Raw genomic sequence first — 22381 nt, 5'->3', positions numbered from 1 at the left:
TACAGGGGTCGTTTTACTCTGGCAAGAAGAAAACAGAAAATAATACCCTGACGACCTCCCGTTGAGGAAAATGGTGGGAGCTCCTGCGGCCGGGGGAAGGCCTCCGCCGCGCCTCTCTCGGGGGAGCGGGCCTCCCGCCACGCCGGTGTGGGGAGGGAAAAGCGGTGCCCGTGCGGGAGAAGAGGCCTTCGGCAATGCCCCCGTGGGGAGGCGCCGCTTCCCGCCGCGCAGGAGAGACCGTGCGTGGGGCGGCAGCTCCTTCCCGGCGGGCCGGGCGTGGGGGGAAGCACCCGTGGGCCGGCCGCGGCCCCGCTCCTCCCCTCGTCTCCGTCCCTTCGCCGCCGCGGTGAGTGCCGGGGAAGGGCCAGCAGCGGAGGAGGGTCGCCGGGCCGCTGCCCGCCTCGCTCGCCCCTGGCGGCCGCCATGTCGTGAGGGGCGGGGGGCTCGGGGCAGGCGGGGAGAGAGGCGTTAGGCAGCAGCGGGTCAGCGGCTGGCGCTGGGAGAGGGTTGGAGGGCGTCCATCGAGGTTTCTGCTTCTTGTAAACCAAAGTTTCTGTGTTGCCGCCTGAAAGGCTGCGAGGTGGAAGGGGAAGGGCTGCTCCCCGGCGGCTCCCGCTGGCGTCTGCCTCTTGGTGAACTTCTCGCGCTCCTGAATTGGAAGTTTTGGGACTTTTTCCGTGTTTCTTCCGCAGGGGCCCCTCCCGCCTCCGGGAAGGAGGCTTCCGCGTGGCAGGCGGCGTCAGGCAGAGAGCGAGGAGCGGGGCCAGCAGTGCCCCAGCAGCTCCCCGGCGAGGGAGACGGCGCCTTCGTGCCAAATACAGCAGCGCTACCAGGAATAAATACTGTTACAGATGCTGGCCGGTGAAGTAATTTTCCTGAAGGCCGTTGGGGAAGGGTGCCGAGGGGCGGAGGAGGCGGGAGGCAGCGCCCGGCAGCCAGGGGGGAGGCGCCGGGTGGAAATGGGCATCGCTTACCTGCTGCGCAGCCCGCGCCCGCCTTGCCTTTCCCGTGAGCCGGACGGATAAAAGAGGAGAAGAAAGCCATTCACTTGCCCTAAACCTGACTGAAGATCCGTAGCCCTGCGCTGACTCAGGCGGGAGTCGTTTGGGCCTCGGTGCTTCGCTCCCTTAACGCGAAAGAAGCTGAGGGGGAGGCGGGAGCGGGTTTGCCTGGGCAGAGTTGGTGCCCTGCGGCTGTGGGGAGGGCATGGCATGGCGGCGGTCTCCCATGGCATGGCACGGCATGGCATGGCGGCGGTCTCGCATGGCACGGCACGGCACGGCATGGCATGGCATGGTGGCGGTCTCCCTCCACGCCCGCGTGCTGCTGGCAACAGCAGTTAACTTCGCCTCACCTTAATAGTTAGGCAGTCCCCGCTCAGGACCCTTTTTTGATGGATCGATGGATGCACAGGCACGACCGGGAGGTGATCTTTGGCAGGTGGAGTGGCTGTTGCTAATTAGGTTGGCTGTTAATGGCCAGAACAAAGCTGGGGAGGTAGGAGAGCTGTGAATATGTGACTCCATCAATTGCATCTTTAATTGTAGAATTCACTGCAGGTTGAATGTGAAAATAATAGATAATAGTAGAAAAGCAGTTATATTTTTTAGATATACCAGTAAATTGTTCCCTTCCTCTTCCACCTCTAAAAAAAAAAAAAAAAATCCCAAAGATTTCTCTAACAGTAGAAAATTTCTTTGCTTCTTAGTAGTGGTTCCTTCTTATCTATTACATTTTTTCCTGAAAGGAGTTAGCAGGAAGCCACATAAAATCTTTTTGACAGGGACTTGTTAATTCATCTAAACGTTGTATGTAGAGCTCCGTTTGTTTAAAAGTAAGCTGTTTAGGAAATGTAGCAGCAAAACCTGTGAGGGGTATGAATAATTCTGTAAAAGCCTGTGCCTTTTAAACAAAAGCTTGTGAGTGTACCAGGTGGAGGCAGAAATAATTTTTTCTGTGTTCTTATATATCTGTTGCTCTTCAAACAACTCGGGATGGCTACAAAAGCTTATGCTACAGTCAAAGGAGAGAGAGGGGGAGGAGAGAGGGAAAATCACTGGAAGATGCTGATCTCAGTGACCCCAGAGCAACGCAAAATCGCATGAGTTGTAATGGATTTACACTAGTGTGATGTTAATGCATGCTTCCCACGGCATTTATTGACATATGTAGCATCGATGATGATAGTTACACAGAGATTGTAAACTGGGGTATGATGAGTGTGTTTTAACTCAGTACAGGGACTCTGTGCAAGCCATACTGATGCACCATTTCTGCTATAAAAATAAAAGGCTATTTTTTAGTACCTCTGGGAAATACATTGCATCACTTCTCATCAAAACATGCAGACTTTTTGTGTAGTATATGTGCCCATTTGCTTCTAATGGCTACACATTTTTTACTGTTCTTGAACTATGTAAAATAGTTGAAGTTCTTTTAAAAGTGAGAGCTGCTGTGTGGAAATACATTCTTAATCATTTGTTATAGTCAAAAGACTGCCTGCTGCGGCACACATGCAATATGATGTGGAAAATCAGTTTTCTGTGTCTCCTGGTGATAGCAAAAAGTTGAGTTTAGACAGGCCTGACTAGGTTACCGTTATTAATGAAAAAGCATGGGAAAGACTCCAGTTCTCCTCTTGCTGTAATGACTCTGCAGTGAGGTGGCTAGCACTGCAAAATAGCTTTTCTCAGGAAACAAATCTGACTTGGAGACACAAAGGGCACAGATTTTCATGTGAAATGGGGCACTACTTTCATACAGCTACCTCTCAAAGACTAATTGCATTTTGAATACTATGGACAGAAGGCTATGCCAACAGGAACTCCACTAGCCCTGAGCTGGGACTGAGGCTTGTGTGTGTGCTTTGCTATTGTCCTGCCAGAGCTGGCTACTAGGTGCTGTGAAAATCCTGAAGATATTCCAGCTACTGGCTGCTGATAGCTAGGCATAAGGCTTTTTCTGACAGGCAATTTAGAGGAACAGTTTTTGTCAGAATAGCAAAACTACAGAAGAAGTAGTATTGACTGAGTTTTCAGCTTTTCAGAAATACTCTAGGTTGGTCTTAAATCAGCTGCTTTAAAGGACGGTTGTTAATTAATTTGCTCCTTATATTGCCTTTACTGCTTCATCCTGCGCAGTCTACTTGGAGCAGTCAGCTCAATGAGGAGTGAATTCCCTAGTTCACCCAAAAGTGGTAATGTTTTTTAGCTATTCTTTTAAGATCCTTCAGCCCCTATATCTACAGCTTTTATAGTTGGTAAGACCTTGTTGTGATAAACCAATATATTCTTCACTGCCAGAGGACTTGCAGCACTGGAAGTTGAACAGGCATAGCAGTTTTGTTAGAAGAAGAGCAAGGAGATTTTAGTGGAAAGAGGATGTGAGAAGGGCAGGGCCAGGAAACATAAAAATGTATATATGCTTGCACAATGCTGAGAATAGAGGGAAGTCAGAAGTACCACTAGATAAAAGTGCCAGTGTGTTCATGCAGGGGCCATCAGTGCCACTGCAGCTTATTGACATGGTTTATACAAAACCTTGCTGTAAGCACTGGTACTTTTATCGTAACTCTTACTATGACAAATTTCGTTTCCTTTTTTCATTTCCCTCCTTATCCCTGGCCTGATCTCCATCTTGCTTCCTCTTTGTTGTTCTCAGTTATGCAGGCTTATGATACGCATCTCTTGCCACACTTGCTGTTGCTTCTCACATCCCTTCAATCCCCATTGACACTTCATTTGGCCAAGGCCCTGTCTCTCTCTTCTTTGCCTTTACAAGTGATGGGTGAGCACTCTGCTCTCTCATTCTTTTTAATTCCTGGTGGTCTGTTTTCTGTCGTCTTCACTTGACCGAAGCTGCTGTCCTCAAAATGGCTAACTGAATTTCATCTCCAACATCACTGGCAGCCTCATCAGTAAATCATTGGTTTTTATTTTTCCTTCTCAGGAGCAAGAAGTCCATTCTGTTCCCACAAAAGAGGCTTTTCCCCATAAGCGTCTCTCCCGTTTTCTCCTCATCCTAGACTCCTGCTTTGCCTGGGTATCATCTCTCTTGTCTCTCTCCATTCCTCCTTAGGTGTTCTTTTGTTTCAGCTACTGTATCAAACTTGCAAATCTTTCCCTTTCTCCTTGTGTACATACCTTTCTGTGTACAAACCTCAATGATAATGCTCATTTTAGATGTGTTCACAAGCCATTGCTGTTAGAACAGGTGATCTGTCTTTACCATATCTCAGTAATGTTTTGCAAAGGATTGTAAGAGCCTTAAGGTGGCTTTCAGAAAGATTATTTTATTCATTACCCCTTTCAAAAATGGAACAGTTCCAAAAATGAGGCAGCAGTTCTCAACAGTGGATGTTCTTCGACCTTGGTCAGTGCACTGAGGTGTCTCACATTAATGTATGTCTTAGTCTTTTCTAACAGTGTCCCCATGACTGATGCCACATCAGTCACAAAAATTGCACTGGAATTGAATCCAGCATCTGGAGTGCCCAAGATAAGGCAAAGAACACTATGTGCACTTTAACTATATGCTTTCAATGCGTATTTTTAAGTTGCATAAGCATTTATCTTTAAACACACCAGATGTGTAACCTAGCATTGTAAAACTAACAGATCCTTCTAACAAGAGACTTAGTGCTTTGTAACCTTGTGATCCCTCGCTGAAAGGATGCATGTTAAAGCAGGATGGAAGCTGGGACTCCTTCCAAGAGGTGATGGACTTACAGATAAGTTGGAGACCTCATGACATCATCACATTGGCCTCGTGTTTAAAAAAACAAAACAAAACAAAAAAACCCCAAAAACGCCCAAGCAAAACAGAATCGTATACATCAGAATCTTACATGCATTGTGTTTCTCTAAGAGAACAAGCATGTTTCTCATGCTGATCAGGACTTTTAGGTGCTGTTGCACCTAGAACTGCTGCTGTAGAAAAATTTTGTGTTTACTTTAGTCTGAGTAGGACCTGAAGTTTCTTCATGTATCTGATACACTTTGCTACAAACATGCATATACCTGCCTTGCTCTTAGCTAACATGTGGCAGGAAATGTTTCTGTTCCAGCACTGTTTAAGGTGTTCAGCTGCTCATCTGATGTGGCATTTTCTTATTCTATGGATGGTGGAAATTTCCATTTTTTCTTATTAAGAGACTGATGAAAATTGCTGTTTTCTCCAGTACTGGGTGGTGTGGGTTGTTTGCCTTAAAGTTAATATTGCCACTGAAAAATATCACCGAGTATGTCATCATGCACAGAATTCATATTGCAAACTGTGACTTCCCTGCTCAGCATTTTTGCTCTTTCTCCTTTTCTCCCCTAATGCTTATCCTTACTTTATATTCTTTTTTGATTGCTTTCTTGTTTCTCTACTCTCTTGCAGGTCACCCTGTGTGAAAGGGAACATGCTTTTTCCTGCAGCATACGTATGCACACCCCTTCCAGTACCAACCAGGTTCTGTACTGACTTGGACTTAGTCAGATGCAGGGCAGGCATCTTCGAGACCTTCTGATCTTTCCATGTTTTCCATGTTCTTGCCCTTTTGCTGTATTTCTTCTTTCTTTTCTTATACTCTTTGTAGATGGATCTGGAAGAGTGAAGAAAACGCTTCTCTTTGTTTTGTACATATGACAGCACTTTGGTTCATTATTATGGTTTCTTGGATGTTTGTCTCAGTTCTTCTCACAAAGTAGAAAGAAAGAAAATGCATCAGGATAATGTGGTCCTAGAATAACCAAAGCAAGCAGGGAACGTTGGGTAGATGCAGTATCTTGAAAGAAAAGGGTTAGTATTTTTATTTCATGTATTTTAAGGTGTCTCTATCTCTTTAACTAAAAGCTTGCAAAAGCTTTAGAGTAAATTATGTTTTCAGCATTGTTTGGTCTTCATGATAGAGTTCATTTATGGAATGAGCTTTCTTGCACAAAGAGATGTGCCAGTGTGGCTTCTAGGAAGCTGAGTGACTCAGAAATCAGCCACTTCATCTGGTGGGTCATGTGAGTGGCATAATGAAAGGTTGATTTGTCTGAGTAGATGCAGTCACTTACTCATGTGGTAAGAAAGTCAGATCACTTGGTTACATTCCCTTTGGTTGAAAGAGTTTTGCAGTTGGCTGTGATCCAAAACAGTTGTGCTAGGGTTTTGCCTGGTCTCAGCCTTTGGAGGGCTCGATTCTTAATGCAGTTATCTGCATCTGTGCAGGTGAGCAACTGTAAGTTAGGACCTATTGGGTCTCCTGAAATCAGCTAAGCTGGTTTGCCCTGTGGTTCTAAGTGTAGACAGGTAGTATCACTAAAATGCAGTAGTATAAACCCTGTCTTTCTCCAGCATCAAGCAGGAGAAGCTACACAGATGCAGACTGCAGCTTCTCGTACGGAAAACCCATACAAGTTAGTTTGTTTTTGTTCCAGTAGCAGGTCACCTAGAAGAATCTGTGAGCTGGCAGGGCTCAGTTACAGCTTGCCAGGGCAGTGCTGGGGAGCAATTGGAAAGTTTGCTGGCAATGTAAACGTCTTGGGAAATTGTGAGAGAATTTTGCAGCAGCAGAGCTGGCACCTTTACAGAACTGTTGAAGAAGGGCTTTGTGTTTTGTTTTTATTAATATGACTGTTATCAGAATCTAAGAACATTCTTCCAAATATCACTTGACCTGCTGAAGCAACAGTACATTTTACCTGTTACTGGAGGGTGCCAGTAATTTGTGTAGATCATGCAAATTCTTATTGTCTACGTGGAGGTGATTGAGTTGTGATCTTGCAAAAAAACCTGCTTTTTGCATGGGAAATTATATGTGCAAGGTTCGTACCTAAATAGTACCTAAATGAACTTATTGTTGAATTGTAATTACGATATAACTTCATGCCTGCTGTATGGTATATTAACTGCAATTAAAAAAAACACCTTAGTAATACAGTAGAGAGCAGTCTGATCCTGATTCCTACTGCTTTATGCCCTGTAAAGAAAAATGGGAATAAATGGCCATCTAAAAAGAGCTCTCGAGCTGGTATAGAGAATGAGGGCATACACAGCATATACATTTGTAGACAAGGAGAGAGCATTCATGCTAAAGAGTATGGTTTCTAAACAACATCTCTACAGCAATGAGAGGGTTTCCTGAGCCTGTAGCTGTCTGAGTTAATGATCATGTTGTGTCTCTAGGTGTTCATACAGGGGCTGAGGTCAGGCATTCAAGCCTAAGTGTTTGCACAGGCTTTATATTGGTATCTTCATTACAAGCTGTATTGTATGCAATCTTTTCCCTTTATGAAGTTGGAGGTGGGTTGGATGCCCAATCCAGTATTGAATATGAATTGTGGTGCTATCTTCCAGGCCTAGTTCATCATATGGGGAAGAGTCTGTGAATTTAGTTATTCTGTGCAATTCCTGCTGAAGGAGAGGTACATATTTTTTTGTGTGAATCACTAGAGATGGGATCTTGTATATTTACAAGTGCTTATTTCAGTCCTTTCTGTAACATTGTTATTTTTCAGATTCTGAAAAACTGTACTTTTAACTTCTAAGATTACTCACCTGAATTTTGTAAGATTAACCAAATTAAACCAATGCAATGATATTTTCCCTGTTTTACGTGCTGTATGAACCAATAGCTTGAGGACATATGAAGTGCTCTGTGTCCCTAAGTGGTGTAGTAGCTCTGAAATCTGCAGCAGCATTTTCACTGTTAGCATAATTTTACTCTTGGCTTTCTTAACAGAAACATCTGATCAGTGGCTTTCCCACAGTCTCACTACTGCGTCTCAGACCTGGTGCCCTGAAGCTAAATGCTTTTTCCTAGTTTAGCTAAAACTGTCTCAAGAGTTCACAAGGCCTTGCTTACAGGGACAGTTATCATATTGGCAACACTTTATACAGGGTCTGTTTTTGTAACACAGAAAAAGCAAAGTGAATTGCTACTATAAATTAATTCCTTATACAAAATTAATTGCTATGAAATATAATTTTATTCCATTTATTTACTTGTCCAGATATGTTTGGACAGATGTCTGCTTTGTCTACTGAAACATGAAAAGCTAATAAAAAATATTAAATTATGCACTAGGAACAGGCAGTTAAAGCAAATAACAGTGGTGGTGTTTGAGGCAAGCTAGAGGCTAGAGTAAAGTACTGGTACAGAAGGAAGACTGCCTGCTGTAGGTATTTTTTTTTCCAAAACCTGAACAAATAAATGGAAGTACCTGAGGAAGAATCGTGTTAATAAGTCGGCCATGATATTATGCAGAGGTTGGAAGTATTCTTTGATGGCTAATTGAAGGATATATCTTCATAGAATAAGGTTTAAACTGAGGTTCTATACAATTAACTTCTTATAGGCTCAGTCATGTGAAGGACATATTGCCTGTTTCCCCGAAGTTAACTCCAAGCTGACTTCTCACTGCAAATGGACAGTTTGTCAAAGATGAGTCTAGGTGGAGCAGCTTCTTGCTATCTCAGCTATGGAAGGTCAACTTTGTGCTAACTTGGAGATTTCTGTGGAAAAACCTCCAGGAGCAAGTCCTCCGTCCTTCATTGCTTTGCTGAGGGTATACCGAGAACTTCTGGTCAGTAGAATCCGAAACACACAGTGTTTGATTGACAACTTGATTAAGAATGACTACTTCTCCACTGAAGATGCAGAGATTGTTATCCAATTTCCAACTCAAGCAGATAAGGTATTCTTTTTATTTCACTAGCCAGCATAAGCTTTTTGTTACTTTCAATTTACCACCGGGTTTTAGGGGTTTATCTGGCAATTTTATGCCTAGTGTCTTTTCTAATCTTTGTTATTTTGGGGGTTCCCCACCCTGTTCCTTCTGGACAAGTGTCTCCAGCACATCTCTTTCCAGGATGGCTGGCACTGCTTGTAATGCCTGTTGGCAGCTGTAAGAATGAGCAGGGTGATAATTGCTGTTCTGTCCCCACAGCTGCAGCTTTGTCCTCTGATAAGGAGGTGACCACAGTGGCTGTTAGAGTGCAGCTTGCTACATGCAAGCCTTCGTTATTATGCAGAGTATTGCAAGGAAAATCTACTTTAGGATGCTGTGGGACAGATCATCCTGCTTTAGAGAAGGAGAGACAGAAATGAAATATTATTTTAGAAGTTAATGATTGTGTGTTGTCTATGTGCACACCTTCCCTTATCTTTAAAGACCTATGTATGTTGTAAATGTTTGTATGGAAAATTGATATATCCTGACACATTTGGGGTTTTGATTCATCTTTGGACATACATAGCAAAAATTATTTCCTGGTCTTTTGATAGGGGAAAATTATCACATGTACACAGTTGCTCTTTGCATCATGACTTAAAACAAACTCCTTATTTGTTTCCCTGACCAACCAGTCATGCAGCTTCAGAATAGTACCACAGCTAGAGGCAGGCAAACCATAAAAAATTCAGGGACCTTGGACTTCACTAACAGTGCGCATTTCATAAAATAATCATTCTTGCTGGCAAGTTGAAACAGTAACACAGTGCTCACTCTGTGTATAGGGTCAAAGCTGAATAAATGTGCACTGTATGTTCATCTCCATTTCTTATTGTTCAGCATAATATATATGATTGTTTTAGCAAAGCTGAGGGGGAAGCCATGCATCAGGAGTCTAAGCAGAGACAGAGAGCAGACCACAGTAGTGTAAGTGAAGTGGACTCTGTGGGAGCTTTCTGGAAGGCACAAAATTGCTTTTTAGAGCATACAAATTGTCAAAAAATACCATGTTTTTGCTGTGCTGTGTGTATCTCACCCTGCTTTAAGCTCACAAGAGACCACAGTCTCTAGAAACCCTTTGCCTGGTTTAGAACTGAATTCTTCATTTGTTTCTAGCAAGAGGATCCAGACATTCAAAATGGGCCCCCAGATGTACTAGCGTTGCTGTGTACTGGTTGCTCGGAGATCAGGCTCTTCCTTGCCTTTCGAGATAATGCTTAGGCTTGAACTGCTCCAGCCACTGCCTGGTAGCCATTAATTTTAGTCACAGTTGCAGGCAGCGAGTCCATTGTACAAAGAGAGCCTACAAAATTGTGTTGCTGTGTTAAAAGGAAGAGTTATAGGTTTTTGGATCTGTGTTAAGATCCAGAGAGAGATTCTGCCTACCCTGCTCTGGATCTGGCTAGATCCTGAGGTAAATCTAAATGTGACTGGAGTATTTACAAACCAGAGGGTGAGTTTAGGGCGCTGAGAAACCACCCCCTTTTTTTTTAACCAGCATGGGATTTAAAATATACTATCTAGCCAGGCTGAGGAAATCCTTTAGGTTCCCTCTTGAGGAGCAGTACGTATGCATTTTGTTTCTGATTAGCATGTGATTTAGCTACAAGTTCAGACCTTAACTTGCAGAGCCAACTCTCTTCCAACATCCAAATACAAACAGCAGGTGAGTGTTGTGATGGTTCAAATTCAGAGCTAGATTTTGAATTCAAGTTTTTGAAGCACCAGTTTTGATTTTGATCCCCTGTTCCAGTCCAAAAAGGATCCTAAAGCAGTCCACAAGTGTAACTGTGATAAAATGCTATGTATCAATGATCTTTCATGTGGTGTTTCTTCAGGTTCGCAAAATTCTAGACTTGGTTCAAAGCAAGGGAGAAGAGGTTTCAGAATATTTCATCCATGTCCTGCAGAAAGTCACTGATGCTTACTATGAACTTCAGCCTTGGCTGGATGAAATAGGTTACAAGCCTTCAGAGAATATTTGTAGTAAACCTGTGGTAAATACAGATCCAGGTAAGGAAGGCCATGCATCTATATCATTTCCTTAGAACTACCCTGCTACATAGGGAGCTCTAACCAGGTGGCGTGAGAGTAAGAGAGTCTAGGCAGGCACAGCCAGGGAAGATAATTGTGTGCATGCTGTGCTTGCTAGCAGTGGTAGCCAAATAATTAAAAGGCACGCTGTATAACACAACAGTCATGTTGATATATTACATTCTGTTTTGCTAAAGTCAAGCTCTTTCTGCATTTATTTTGGATATGTAGCATAACGGCATAACCACTTTGTGCCAGCTGTAGTATTTTCTAGGCCTCTACTACAATTTATTAGCAACACTGTGATGTTTTGGCAATGGAATAGCCGGTATTTCATGATGAGGACAGTCAAGCAATGAGACAGGTTGCTCAGAGAGGCTGTGCAGTCTCCATACTTGGAGGTTTTCAAGATCCAACTAGATTAAGCCCTGAGTAACCTCATCTGATTTCATAAATGACCTTGTTCTGAGCAGGAGGTAGCACTAGAGACCTTCTGAAGTCTCTTCCAACCTGAATTATTCTGTGATCCTAAATGATGAGTTATACCAAAAGTCAGAGTTAAACTATAGCAGAAATAAATGTTTTCTTCTTGAGAGGTTTTTTCATACTATATAAATACAATAATTACTTTGGTCCCATCTGAAGTGAAGTTTCTGTTGCAATAAAAACACAAGCCAACATTGCACAATAACTGAGACTCTCTTTTTTTTGTCATCTTAAAAAAATCTTTTGAGGTGCCTGCCACCCAGTTTCTAAAACACATGCTTTCTATTTACAATAATAAAAATTAACAAGTTAAGAAAGAATAACCACTTACCTCATATAAATCACAGGTAGGATATAAATACAATGAAAAGGCAGATGCCAAAACTAATCAGTGACCAACAACCCCAACAAGCCTTTGCAGAGAGTAAAACAGTCTTTAACAAAGGGTCAGGAGCTTGGCTTTGAGTCTCAGCTGAAGGATAGCAGCCCTTTAAAGCAATGCAGTGTCAGTACTGGCTTTCAGGAAATGGTGGCTCACACATAACCTTTGATTAGTACCTGAATTTCCCAAGAGAGTGATGATGGCACAAATAGAAGTAATCTGCCAAAGAACCAATTTTACGTTAGAATTACTTTCGTTTATTACCCCCTCTCGGTTCCCAAAGAGGTGGGTCATTGTATACATAGTACTTTTTAATAATAGTCTTTTTAATAATAGCTCACTGTCTTTTTAGTTAGCAGGTATTGCCAGAAGCTCAGATATGAACTGGGACGGGACTCCAAGTTTGTTATGTCATATGCTCAGAGGGAAGAGATGCTGCTTGAAGAAATCTACTCTGACAATATTATGGAGCTCATCAGTTTTACCAATGAGAGTCTAGGCAAAGTGTGTCAGTTAGAAGCCCTTTTTGATGATGCAGTTGGGCTAATTAATGAAGATGGAGAGACTATTTATGTCTTTGGTGATGCAGGAATTGGAAAATCCATCTTGCTGCAAAAGATACAAAGCCTTTGGGCCAGAAAAGAATTGGAGATAGGGGCCAAATTTTTCTTCCGTTTCCGATGTAGGATGTTTAGTTGCTTTAAGGAAGATGAAGCCATATGTTTGAAAGACCTACTCTTCAAATATAATTGCTACCCAGACCAGGACCCTGCAGAGGTGTTCCATCACATCTTGCAATTCCCTCATACAGTTCTTTTCACATTTGATGGCTTCGATGAGATCTATTCCAACTTTGATCTCAGTAGTGTGCCTGAGATGTGTTCACCCAATGAACCCATCCACCCCTTGGTGCTGCTGGTAAGCCTTCTCAGAGGAAAGCTTCTTAAGGGATCCAAGAAAATTCTTACAGCGAGGACAGGGACTGAGATCCAAAGAAACATCATTAGAAAGAAAGTACTGCTCCGTGGTTTCTCCAGCAATAACCTGAAGGAATACACTGCTACATTTTTCAAAGATGAGGGGCAGCGAACACTGGTATTGAACCAGTTGGAAGCTAACCCCAGTCTCTGCAGTTTGTGTTCAGTGCCTTTATTTTGCTGGATTATCTTTAAATGCTACGAACACTTCCATTCCATGTTTGACAGCCACGAGCTTCCAGACTGTTCTGTTACATTGACAGATGTATTTTTGCTCATGATTGAAGTCCATCTGAACCGATCTGTGAAAACAAGTTTGCTGAAGAACAACACCAGAAGCCAAGCAGAGATGTTCAAATCAAGAAAGGAAACGCTTCTAGCTTTGGGTAAAATGGCATACAAAGGGATGGAGAACTCTTTCTTTATCTTCGAGCAGGAGGAGGTCTCATCAGTAAACATCTCTGAAGGAGATTTGCAATTGGGCTTTCTCAGGACAGTTAAAGGTTACAGTGGCTGTGACAATCAGTGCACTTACGAGTTCTTGCACTTAACCCTTCAGTCTTTTTTCACAGCTTTGTTCCTGGTTATGGAAAAGAAAGTGGGTACAAAGGAGTTACTTCAGTTTTTCAATGAATGTTCTTCCACTGAGACTGCCCAGCCTACTTGCCTTCGTATTCCTTGGTTGAAGAAACAACTAGCAGGGAAGGATCCTTTCCGAAATAAGGAACACTTTCATTTTACCAACCTGTTTCTTTGTGGTCTGCTTTCTAGATCCAAGCAGAAACTCTTCAGACATTTAGTTTTGCCTGCAGTTATTAAGAGGAAGAGAAAGACACTCATCACATACCTTGGGGAGAGCATGAAATGCCACCTGAAAGGTGTCACTCGGTCCAGGCTTCCAAACTACAATCAGGTCCAGGTCCAGCCCAACTTTGTTTGGATGCTGAGGTGCCTTTACGAGACTCAGAGTGAGAAAGTGGGGAAGTTGGCTGCCAAACGCATGCATGCCAATTACATCAAGCTCACATACTGCAATGCCTACTCTGCTGACTGCAGTGCTATTTCCTTTGTTGTGCATCACTTTCAAAAGCGCCTGGCTCTGGATTTGGACAACAACAACATCAATGACTATGGAGTAAAACAGCTGCTACCTTGCTTCAGCAAGCTTGCGGTGATCAGGTAGGAGTCTCTGCAAGCAGGTCCTTGCTTATCCTTGGTTTATTCCACAAACTGCTGAGCTGGAGGAATTGACCTTGAAAGTGGAGAAAGATGAGGATTCTTATGGCTGCTGGATATTAAAATTTCAGATCTTCTGAAATCTTTGTTCAGCCAGTTTCAGGAGCAGGGACAAGCTGTGAGTTTGGAAACCCAAATGGAAAATGTGATAAGAAGTCCTTAGAAGCCAGGACTGTTTAACCCTGTAGGTTTAGTTAGCTCTGTCTCAAATAATTTTGTCTCAAAAGAGGATTTTTACGGGAGAAAGTGCTTAAGGGAAAAGAAAGGAAACAGAAGTGCTTCCTCCATTATCTGAAGATTGCCTGAGCCTGTCTCTGCCCTTGGTCATGTGCGGTGAGAGAGGATCTACTATTCACAATAACCCTTGAGCAAAAGCTCTGAATTTCTTGCTTTTACATCCTGCCAAGATGTCTGGCTTTCACAGAACAAAAGCTAACATGTAGTACTCTGTGAAAGGATGTAGTTGAAGTCTTTAGATGTGGTGTTTCCCTGAGGTGATGTGGAGGGAGGACATGGCTTGGTGTGGTTAGGGAGAACTAAGTCCACGTCTAACATCACAGGCCAGATTGTTCCACCTCCAGTCCTCTGAGGTTATGCCATGTAGCTCTACCTTATTTGTCCAAACATTTAGATGCAGAAAACCAGGAACTTCAAATATATCTTTTTTTTTTTAAAGCTCCTTCAGCCTCATGAGAATTTTTTTTTTTATAAATGGATTTATTCCTCCTGGTTGGCCGTGCTCTGCCTTGTTTTCCTCTAGGACTAAATCAAAGCAAGTGACACTTGTTTTTTCTAATTAGTTGCAAATCAGCTGACCTCCCAAGAGAAAGCAATAAGGAAACTTGGGAGGAAAATGCATAAGTATGTAAGACAAAACAAAGAAGATAAAGGACAGGCTTTCGTTCTTTGTCCCTTCATATGATCATGCCATACACAGTGTGATCTTAACACCATCCCCAGCACCAAACCAGTGTGTTAGGTTGCCTTTTTGTCTTTATGGCTCTTCTGATGTTAGGACTTTCATTTCTAATGACCAATTCTGCAGGTCAGGAAGCGTTGTTTCGAACAGCTTAACCATCCCTTTGAAAGAAGCAGACTGTTCTGATCTGTAGAAATTGGCTCTGATTGCTGCTATGTGCTAGTGCGTTCCCAAGTGACTAAGTTACTAACTAGGAAGAGCCAGGGAGGCTGTTGGGTGATAAGGGATGCTCAGCAGTGAATGTTCAGCTTCTGAGTTTGTGTAGAAACTAAAGCTGGTCAAAATGTTTCCAAGGTGACAGCTTTACCCAGAAAATGTGATTCATCAGAATTGGAATGCTTCACAGGAACCTGTCCATGTAGGCAAGGTGAAAAAGCTTGAGTTGTTTAAAATAAACCACCACCATCACCCCACCCCCCGCCACCACCACCCCAAACAACTGTGAAAAGAAGTATTTTTATTCTGTGAATGACTGACGTTGATTTGTTTCGTGTCTAGTTGGGACAATAAAATTAGAAACATCAAGCACACGCATGCTAGATCTATTTCCTGGCCAGGGCTTTTCACAACCTTTATTCAGTGAAGCCTGAATGTGTTGTGACTTTCAAGATGCCTGGCTTTCACTAGGTACTCAGAAGGTTGCAAGAAGAGTAGCTTAGAAAGCTGGCTTTTGCTAGGGTGTCAAGCAGAATTTCTTCCTGCAGTCACAGTAAGCATGGGAGGAGGATGAGGTGTTTGTCTCTGGTTTCTGACTTACTACATTTTATTGTTTTCAGTTCTGTGGACAGCTTCCAGAGCATTGCCTTGGAGATTTGGGGCTTTTTATTTTCTGTTGTTTTTGAAATAAGCCATATGAAACTGAACTCACATTTCCCTTAATGGCTTTTAATATGTGGCATAAGGACCTGTTAAAATATCAGAGGAAAATGCATAGACTTCCAGTCATTCGTTAACTCATGGGTGATGAACACTTGTAATCTATATTGATTCAAACTTTCTTTTCGTTGCCTTCATTCCAGGCTCAGTGTAAATCAGGTCACAGATCATGGAGTAAAGATCTTGTATGAAGAACTCTCCAAGTACCAAATTGTGACTTTCTTAGGGTATGTACCAATTAGGAGCAAAACAGTAGATGTTGATACTAGAAAATAAAACTGCAATGCTGACAGTACTGATACGGCAAAGGTGGGATGGAAACCACAGTTACCTCCTCATTTACTGAACATAAGCAAAGCAGCACTTTGTGTCAGAAATTATTCAACTGCCATCCTGTAACAGTTCACTGGGAAAAGGACCATAGCTTCCACTGCCATTGCACTGCATCACAGGGTGATGTCCACTGACATCAAGCCCTTCTATAACACAGTGCAGACCACTGTCAGGTTACTGAACTGTGTGGGCATGCTAGCTTTATACCTAAAACCTTCTATAGCTGTGGAGGCGGGAGAGAGCGTGAACAAGAGAATGTGTGCTTTATAGCTAGAGCCTCCTGGTTTCTCTGCCATAAATTGATTTATTCCAACTATGCAAAGCAGATACAGTTTGGTAGAGACTAATATCGGAAACATAGTTTCAAGTGTTATGTTCATAGTACCAATTTCTTTAAGGCCTTAATTAGTTCTTAATCAAGTTGAAGCTGGAAGGCCTGTTAGCTCTGACTTCCTGCTCTTGGTTAAGTAGCTACATAAAAATAACTTTTTGAGAAGTCAACCTAACACCAAGAATTGCCTCCTTCCTCCAGTGCCCTAATGCAAGTACATCTGCTCAGGTATCTGATCTTCAGTAATATTTGCAAGGGGATTTTATGACTTTTAAAAGACAAAAATACATTCTTCTGGTGTTTTCTAACTTCTCTTCTGGCAATATTGTTTCTGTACTAACACAGGAATAAAGGGAAGTTTTGTTTGCTTGGGGAGACCTTATATTAAAAAAATTATATAAATATTTTCCCATTATTTATAGTATTTTATATCTAGCCCTTCACAATATGAATTGTATATCAAAATAGAAATACAAGCAACTGTGAATGTGTACAAAGCCATACAAAAAAGATAGAGGTTATGTGTGCATTATAAAACATTCAGGTTGTAAGTATTAAAGTAACAGCAGGAATAACCTATTTTTACCAATGTGATTTTTCTTTAAGCTTGTACAACAATCAAATCACTGATGTTGGAGCCAAATATGTTGCAAAACTAATTGAAGAGTGTTCAAGCCTTGAATACGTTAAGTATGTTGAATTTTTTTTTTCCTTTCTACAGTATCCTAATTAAGGTAAACCAACTTGAAACAGGAGGGAGAGTGGAAAAAAGATAAAAATTACATTTCAAATAAAATATAACTTAAGTTGCAGTTGTATGTTCTTTTACAGTAGTCTCGCAGTGAATGGTAGCAGGTGAAACACTTGATTCCATAGTCTTTACTGGAATATAGTAGTAAGCAAAAGGAGAGCATGAGACCTGTTCTTTACCTAAATTCAGTCTGAGCACCTGAGTGAGGTTTAAGTGGTGCATGAACCTTTCTGCCCCTTGCAATAGGCAAATTCACTTGGATTTAGTACGAAGCTTCTTTGTGTCTTGTCTTTTATGGGCCATTGGAGTCAGGCTGTGCTGGTGTCATACCTCAACTCTGGAATTCCCCAAATTCACTTGGTGAGTTGTTCCCTTTAATTCCTGGAACTTCCCCAGATAAGTGTCCGGCCATGCACAACACTAGTTTAACGTAAAGGTAGATCATTAACCAATGCTTTAATTCTGACCATAGCAGAAAATAGAGGTAACTACAGCAATGTCAGCTGTTGGTATGAATGTAGCAACCAGCAGCCAGGGACTTGTGGGTTCTAGTCCTTGTTCTACCACTAACTTGTTCAGAAACCCCATACTAGCCACATCCTTCCCACTTGAAATATTTGCAGAGTTTTGAAACCCAAGAGCACTTTGGTTCTTTTGCTGCTTTCACACAGTGCTTTGCTTATTTAATCTAACTTTCACAAAAAAGCCCGTTGGAAGATGGTTACTTTCAGGCTGCATAGTAACCCCAGAGTTTATTTTAAGATAAAGTACATATGTAAATGGAGTGGGATGAGGGGTTTTTGGTTTGTTCTTTTCATCAATGTATATGTAATTTGGCCACATAGGCCAAAAAAAGAAAAGGTCTTCTGTAGAGTGCCAGCCAGAGACACTGGTCAGACTACACTGATCTATGCCACTACCTACAGCCTATGCTCAGAACACAAAGACTTGAAATTATTACAGTCTGTGCTTATCAGCTGCAGTCTTCTCTGGAGCCACACAATCAAGAAATATTCTGTTCCCTGTGGCATCATGAAACATGCTGCATGTAATTATGTACTCTGTAGCAACTGCTGATACTATGAACTATATTAAAAAGTAGGCAGGGGTCATTGTCTTGAGGATCAGTTCCTAAAGCTCATTTCTGACATATGGAGCACCAAACACAAGACTTTGCAGTAATACTTCTGATTTGGAGGGCTGACATGCAAAATATGTAAAAGACAACATAAAATGATGTCTGTTAATCAAAGATCAAATGCCTGCAGTATTTTTTTACTCTAGGTTAATCTTTGATAACTGTAGCTAGCCTCCAGAGTTAATTAGCCTTAAATACTTGTATTGCTTTCTGAGCTGGTATTCTAATAGCTGTACAGTTGTAAGTGATATACCTGATCAATTCATGTATTTTGTGCAGAATAGGAGCAAACAAAATAACTAGTGAAGGAGGGAAGTGCCTTGCCCAAGCCATCCAGAAGAGCAAGACAATGTTTGAAATTGGGTAAGTTCAGTATTAAGAAGCAGAGCTCAGGTCTTGATCTTGGCAAGGCATCTGTAAATCCCTTAGGATTCCTTCCTTCATTCTTACTGTCTCTCCTGCTATTCCTTCCACCCCCCACAATGGTGGCATTAGAACAAACCAGTGCAGAAGCATAGCCGTCTTTTCCACTTGGAGGGAAAAGGAGAGCTGCTTTATTTTTCTCCAGTTAATACAATACTTGGTTTGGGTTTGGTTTTTTTTTTCCCTGTGCTGACAGAACCTTAAAGGAGAGGCAAACTAGTAAGAGGACAGTATGTAAAGATAGCCGCTTTTCTTACAGCAACACAGCTGTTCTAGAGATATTTGGTTGTTTTTAAGTCTGGGTAGTTTTATGACTATTGGCAGTGTACCTAGTTATTGAGTGTCATTGTTATAGTTGTCAAACCTTCTGCATCAAGTCTGATAAATTTGCAAGCTGGGAGAATAAAAAGGAATTCCTATCATCCTTTTCTCTAGTCTGTCGCTAACTGGAGAGTCTGCTATTATTGGAGAGAGCTCTGAATGTACTCTAAACCTTTAGTCCCTCTCCTCTTTCTCAGGAGAGGTGCTAGACTTGAGAGTTTGATTTATTATTTTTTTTTCCCCAGCTCTGGCAAATCCCAGTTTCTCTTTCCACTCTACAGGAGAACATTTTTCTCAGAATGTAATACTCAAATACATGGAATTAAAACCTCTGTTTGGCCATTCTGAATATCACAATAACCCTTAAATATGAAAATCAGATTTGAACAATCAGATTTTTGGCCTTTAATTTTGTTGTTCTACAACATTTCACAAGTACAGTGAACAGCATGCACACTTCCATTGTCATAGCTGGATCTGCTGTGCTGTACTTGCTGCAAATTCAGTGAAGGACTCCTGTTTTCTCCTGTGGAGGAAAAAACCGCTCCAACTGGATTTAGGATAGCTTGGACAAAAATGTTTGAACAGATATATTCAGCATTTACATAACAAACTGCACTGGGTCTGAAGGACAAGGAAGTTCTGGGGAACTTCTTACTGGAACTGGATGTGTTTAGATACCACAAAGCTCAATTGATTTTAAAAGAGCTGCCAGCTAATTACCCATCAAGCTGAGTGTGGCTCTGAGTCATCAAGCCATGATCCCTGTAAAAAAAAACCAACCTTATACTTCATCAGAGGTGCTGTCAAACCTCATAATATAGGATGAATTTTCAAAGTGGTTGGTCTGCATAGAAAGGATTTGACCAGATACTGCTATTAAATGTTGATCAAATCTCTGCAGCTTTTACCACATCACCTTCTCTTAACCCTTTGTGTTGCCAAGGGTTGTTTTGCCACTGGAAATACTATTCCTTACAAATGTGTGGAAAAGCCCAAGGTCATACTGTCTCTGTGAGATTTTGATCTTTCTCTTGGTGAGAGAGGAGATACCACTTGGGTATAACACTGAAGGAACTGTAACTGTTTTGCTAGACTATTCTGAAGGAGAGGGGGAGCTTGTAGAGCAGTTCACTTCAGAAAGTCACCCATTTCGCTGTGGGTCCCCATGCAGTTGTGCATCTGGGGAGTCTTTCCCAAGACCTGTACTTTCCACTGTGTTAAGGCCAGTCTGTGCCTAACAGGTAACAGGAAAACCACAGCAGGGGTATGGGGAGGAAATGCTGAGCAGGGAAATGATAGGATTTAGGACTTGGTGTATTTCTCATGGCAGCTCACTGTACAGGATGACAAGACTCCTTTACCCCATAAGGGTACAGGGCTGCAGAGGGTTTTCCCAGTGCAGCAAGGTGATTCCAAAAGCACTCCCGCTGCAGCAGGCTGGATCCTAGAGCTGCTTCTGTGCTGTGGCGTTAGGGTACTGGTGAGTCAGCAGAGGCTGGTGGTGTGGTGTACAGGGAGTGGAACATGTCTGGCTCAGCATTTAGTTGAGCCAGGTTTCTCACAAGCCTGAAAGACTGTGAAGTAATTGGGGGGGGGGGGGAGCGGTGAAGCGGGAGGGGAGGGTAGAGAAAAAGGGAGAAGGCAACACCGGGGGGCCATAGAGCAGCCCACCTGATATGTTCTGGTTTCCTCTCTTCATCAGGATGTGGGGTAATCAAGTTGGAGACGAAGGAGCAAAGGCATTTGCAGAGGCCTTGAGGAACCACCCCACATTAACAAACGTGAGGTAAAACACCAGCAGAGCCAGGCAGCTCAGTGTAGTGCTGGCTTTCCCACTGTGCTTTGAAGCAATGGGTCTTCCCACCAAGCGATAGCTTGGAATGCCATCTGGTATTATTGTGTAACCAACAGGCTCCTGGTGCAAGCAAGAGGCCAGATTTAATCAAAAAGCCCTGTGCAGCCATTAAGCAAGTTAAAAATACTGCAGGGCTGGCATCCTTTCCTCTGCACCTCCTCCCCTCATGCTGCACAGAGTTACTGGCATTTGTGAAAGCACATGGTCAGTGGGTGCCATTTTGATCTGGGAGCATTAGCAGAACAATGCACCAGCTGTCACAGAATAAGGCTCCCAGTAAGCTCAGTGTTAACAGTTTCTGTTGCGAAGATACAGCTGCTTTCACCAAAGTAATTTTTAGACGATGAACTGTTTGGGTAGGGAATGGGGGCATTCTTAAATTCAAGCTCATTCTGTACTCCACTGGAGCTATGACACCATACATTCAGTGCTAATGAGATGTAGTTCTCACTGGAGGTCAGTGATTCATCTCAAACTAGCCTTCTGGCACAAACTAGCACAGGTGAAGTTGGTAGCACAGCACAGGGAGAAGCCAGCAGTGTAAAACAGCCCATCCCCTGCCAGACTTTCAAATGCTGGCTGGGGATTTAAAGATGCATATTGTGGCAACTGCTGCTTTTTTGGAGTCCCTCCACAGAGCTGGAGCACTGTGTTCATGGCGATCCTTTCGATTTGTCTCCCAGTTCCACTGGCCTCCTCTGTGAGGGAGCAGACAAGGCTCCTTGGTTTCCCCACAAGGTGGCACATGGCACTAGTTTCTTTAGAAATACGGTACTGGAGAGCTTATTGCTGCCACTTCAGATCCAGAGTTTTCAGAGCTGGTGCCTTGTCCTCCTTTCTGCAAGTGGATAGCTGGGCTTAAAAATTAAAAGCTGAACAGGTGCAGTGACCTAGATATATTTAAACTTAAAAGCTATCTGAAATAGCCATCTTCCCATAATTGCAGAATCCATCCATACACATCAGACTTGAAAGAAAACATTTTGAACCTGACTCAGAGTTGAGGGACTCTCGGGCAGGAGCAAATATGCTGATGAATGTGTTTGCAAAAATGAGGAGGAGTAACTGTGCTGGCTAGAGTTAGGTTTTGCTGGCACCTGTGCAGGGTGAGTCTTCTGCGGTGTACTTGCACTTGGGTTCATTTCTTATCTTCCACTGGTTAATCTTGCTTCATGATTTGACTCCATAGTTAGCAGCAGTGGTAGCTTTATGCGAAGATTAAGGGAAGATAGTCCCTACTACATCAGTTTACTTCAGCATATTTGCCATTTTTAGGCCCAGTCATGATGGACTGAGACTATCTAGTTTCAGCTGAAGCTAGGAGAGACTCATGCTAACATGTTTGTGCCATTGCCCTGCTTGATCCCCCTTTCTACCTTTTTTTGAGACCTTGCATTATTTTCAGGCTTTTGAGGGCGAAAATGCTTTTTGAACTCTCAAAGCCTGGAGCATAACTTTAACTGGATGATTTTGCTAATGTCTATTCAAACAACGAAGGGCAGACTAAGAAATGTTTGTGGTTTGTAATGGAAAGCATGCATTTACAAGCTT

At 42.5% G+C, this 22381-nt stretch overlaps 1 protein-coding gene across 6 annotated transcripts in view; it reads left to right on the top strand.

The window, feature by feature from the left end:
• The first annotated feature begins 108 nt into the window (after window positions 1–108).
• NOD1 (nucleotide binding oligomerization domain containing 1) overlaps window positions 109–22381 on the top strand; it is a 30584-nt gene continuing 8311 nt past the window's right edge. For 3 of the 6 annotated variants that reach the window (XM_069770266.1, XM_069770258.1, XM_069770234.1), the window contains exons 1-8: window positions 489–861; window positions 8331–8669; window positions 10544–10718; window positions 11960–13763; window positions 15819–15902; window positions 16946–17029; window positions 18508–18591; window positions 20678–20761. In XM_069770266.1, coding sequence (XP_069626367.1) covers window positions 8454–8669; window positions 10544–10718; window positions 11960–13763; window positions 15819–15902; window positions 16946–17029; window positions 18508–18591; window positions 20678–20761 — 2531 coding nt within the window. In that variant the 5' untranslated portion in view covers window positions 489–861; window positions 8331–8453. The other 3 variants (XM_069770243.1, XM_069770252.1, XR_011322131.1) reach the window with 3 other exon arrangements.

This window comes from Haliaeetus albicilla, chromosome 2 (assembly GCF_947461875.1).
Source record: "Haliaeetus albicilla chromosome 2, bHalAlb1.1, whole genome shotgun sequence".
Classification (NCBI taxonomy): domain Eukaryota; kingdom Metazoa; phylum Chordata; class Aves; order Accipitriformes; family Accipitridae; genus Haliaeetus; species Haliaeetus albicilla.
Note: the sequence above shows the minus strand (reverse complement) of the source record. Positions and strands in the feature narration are given on the sequence as shown.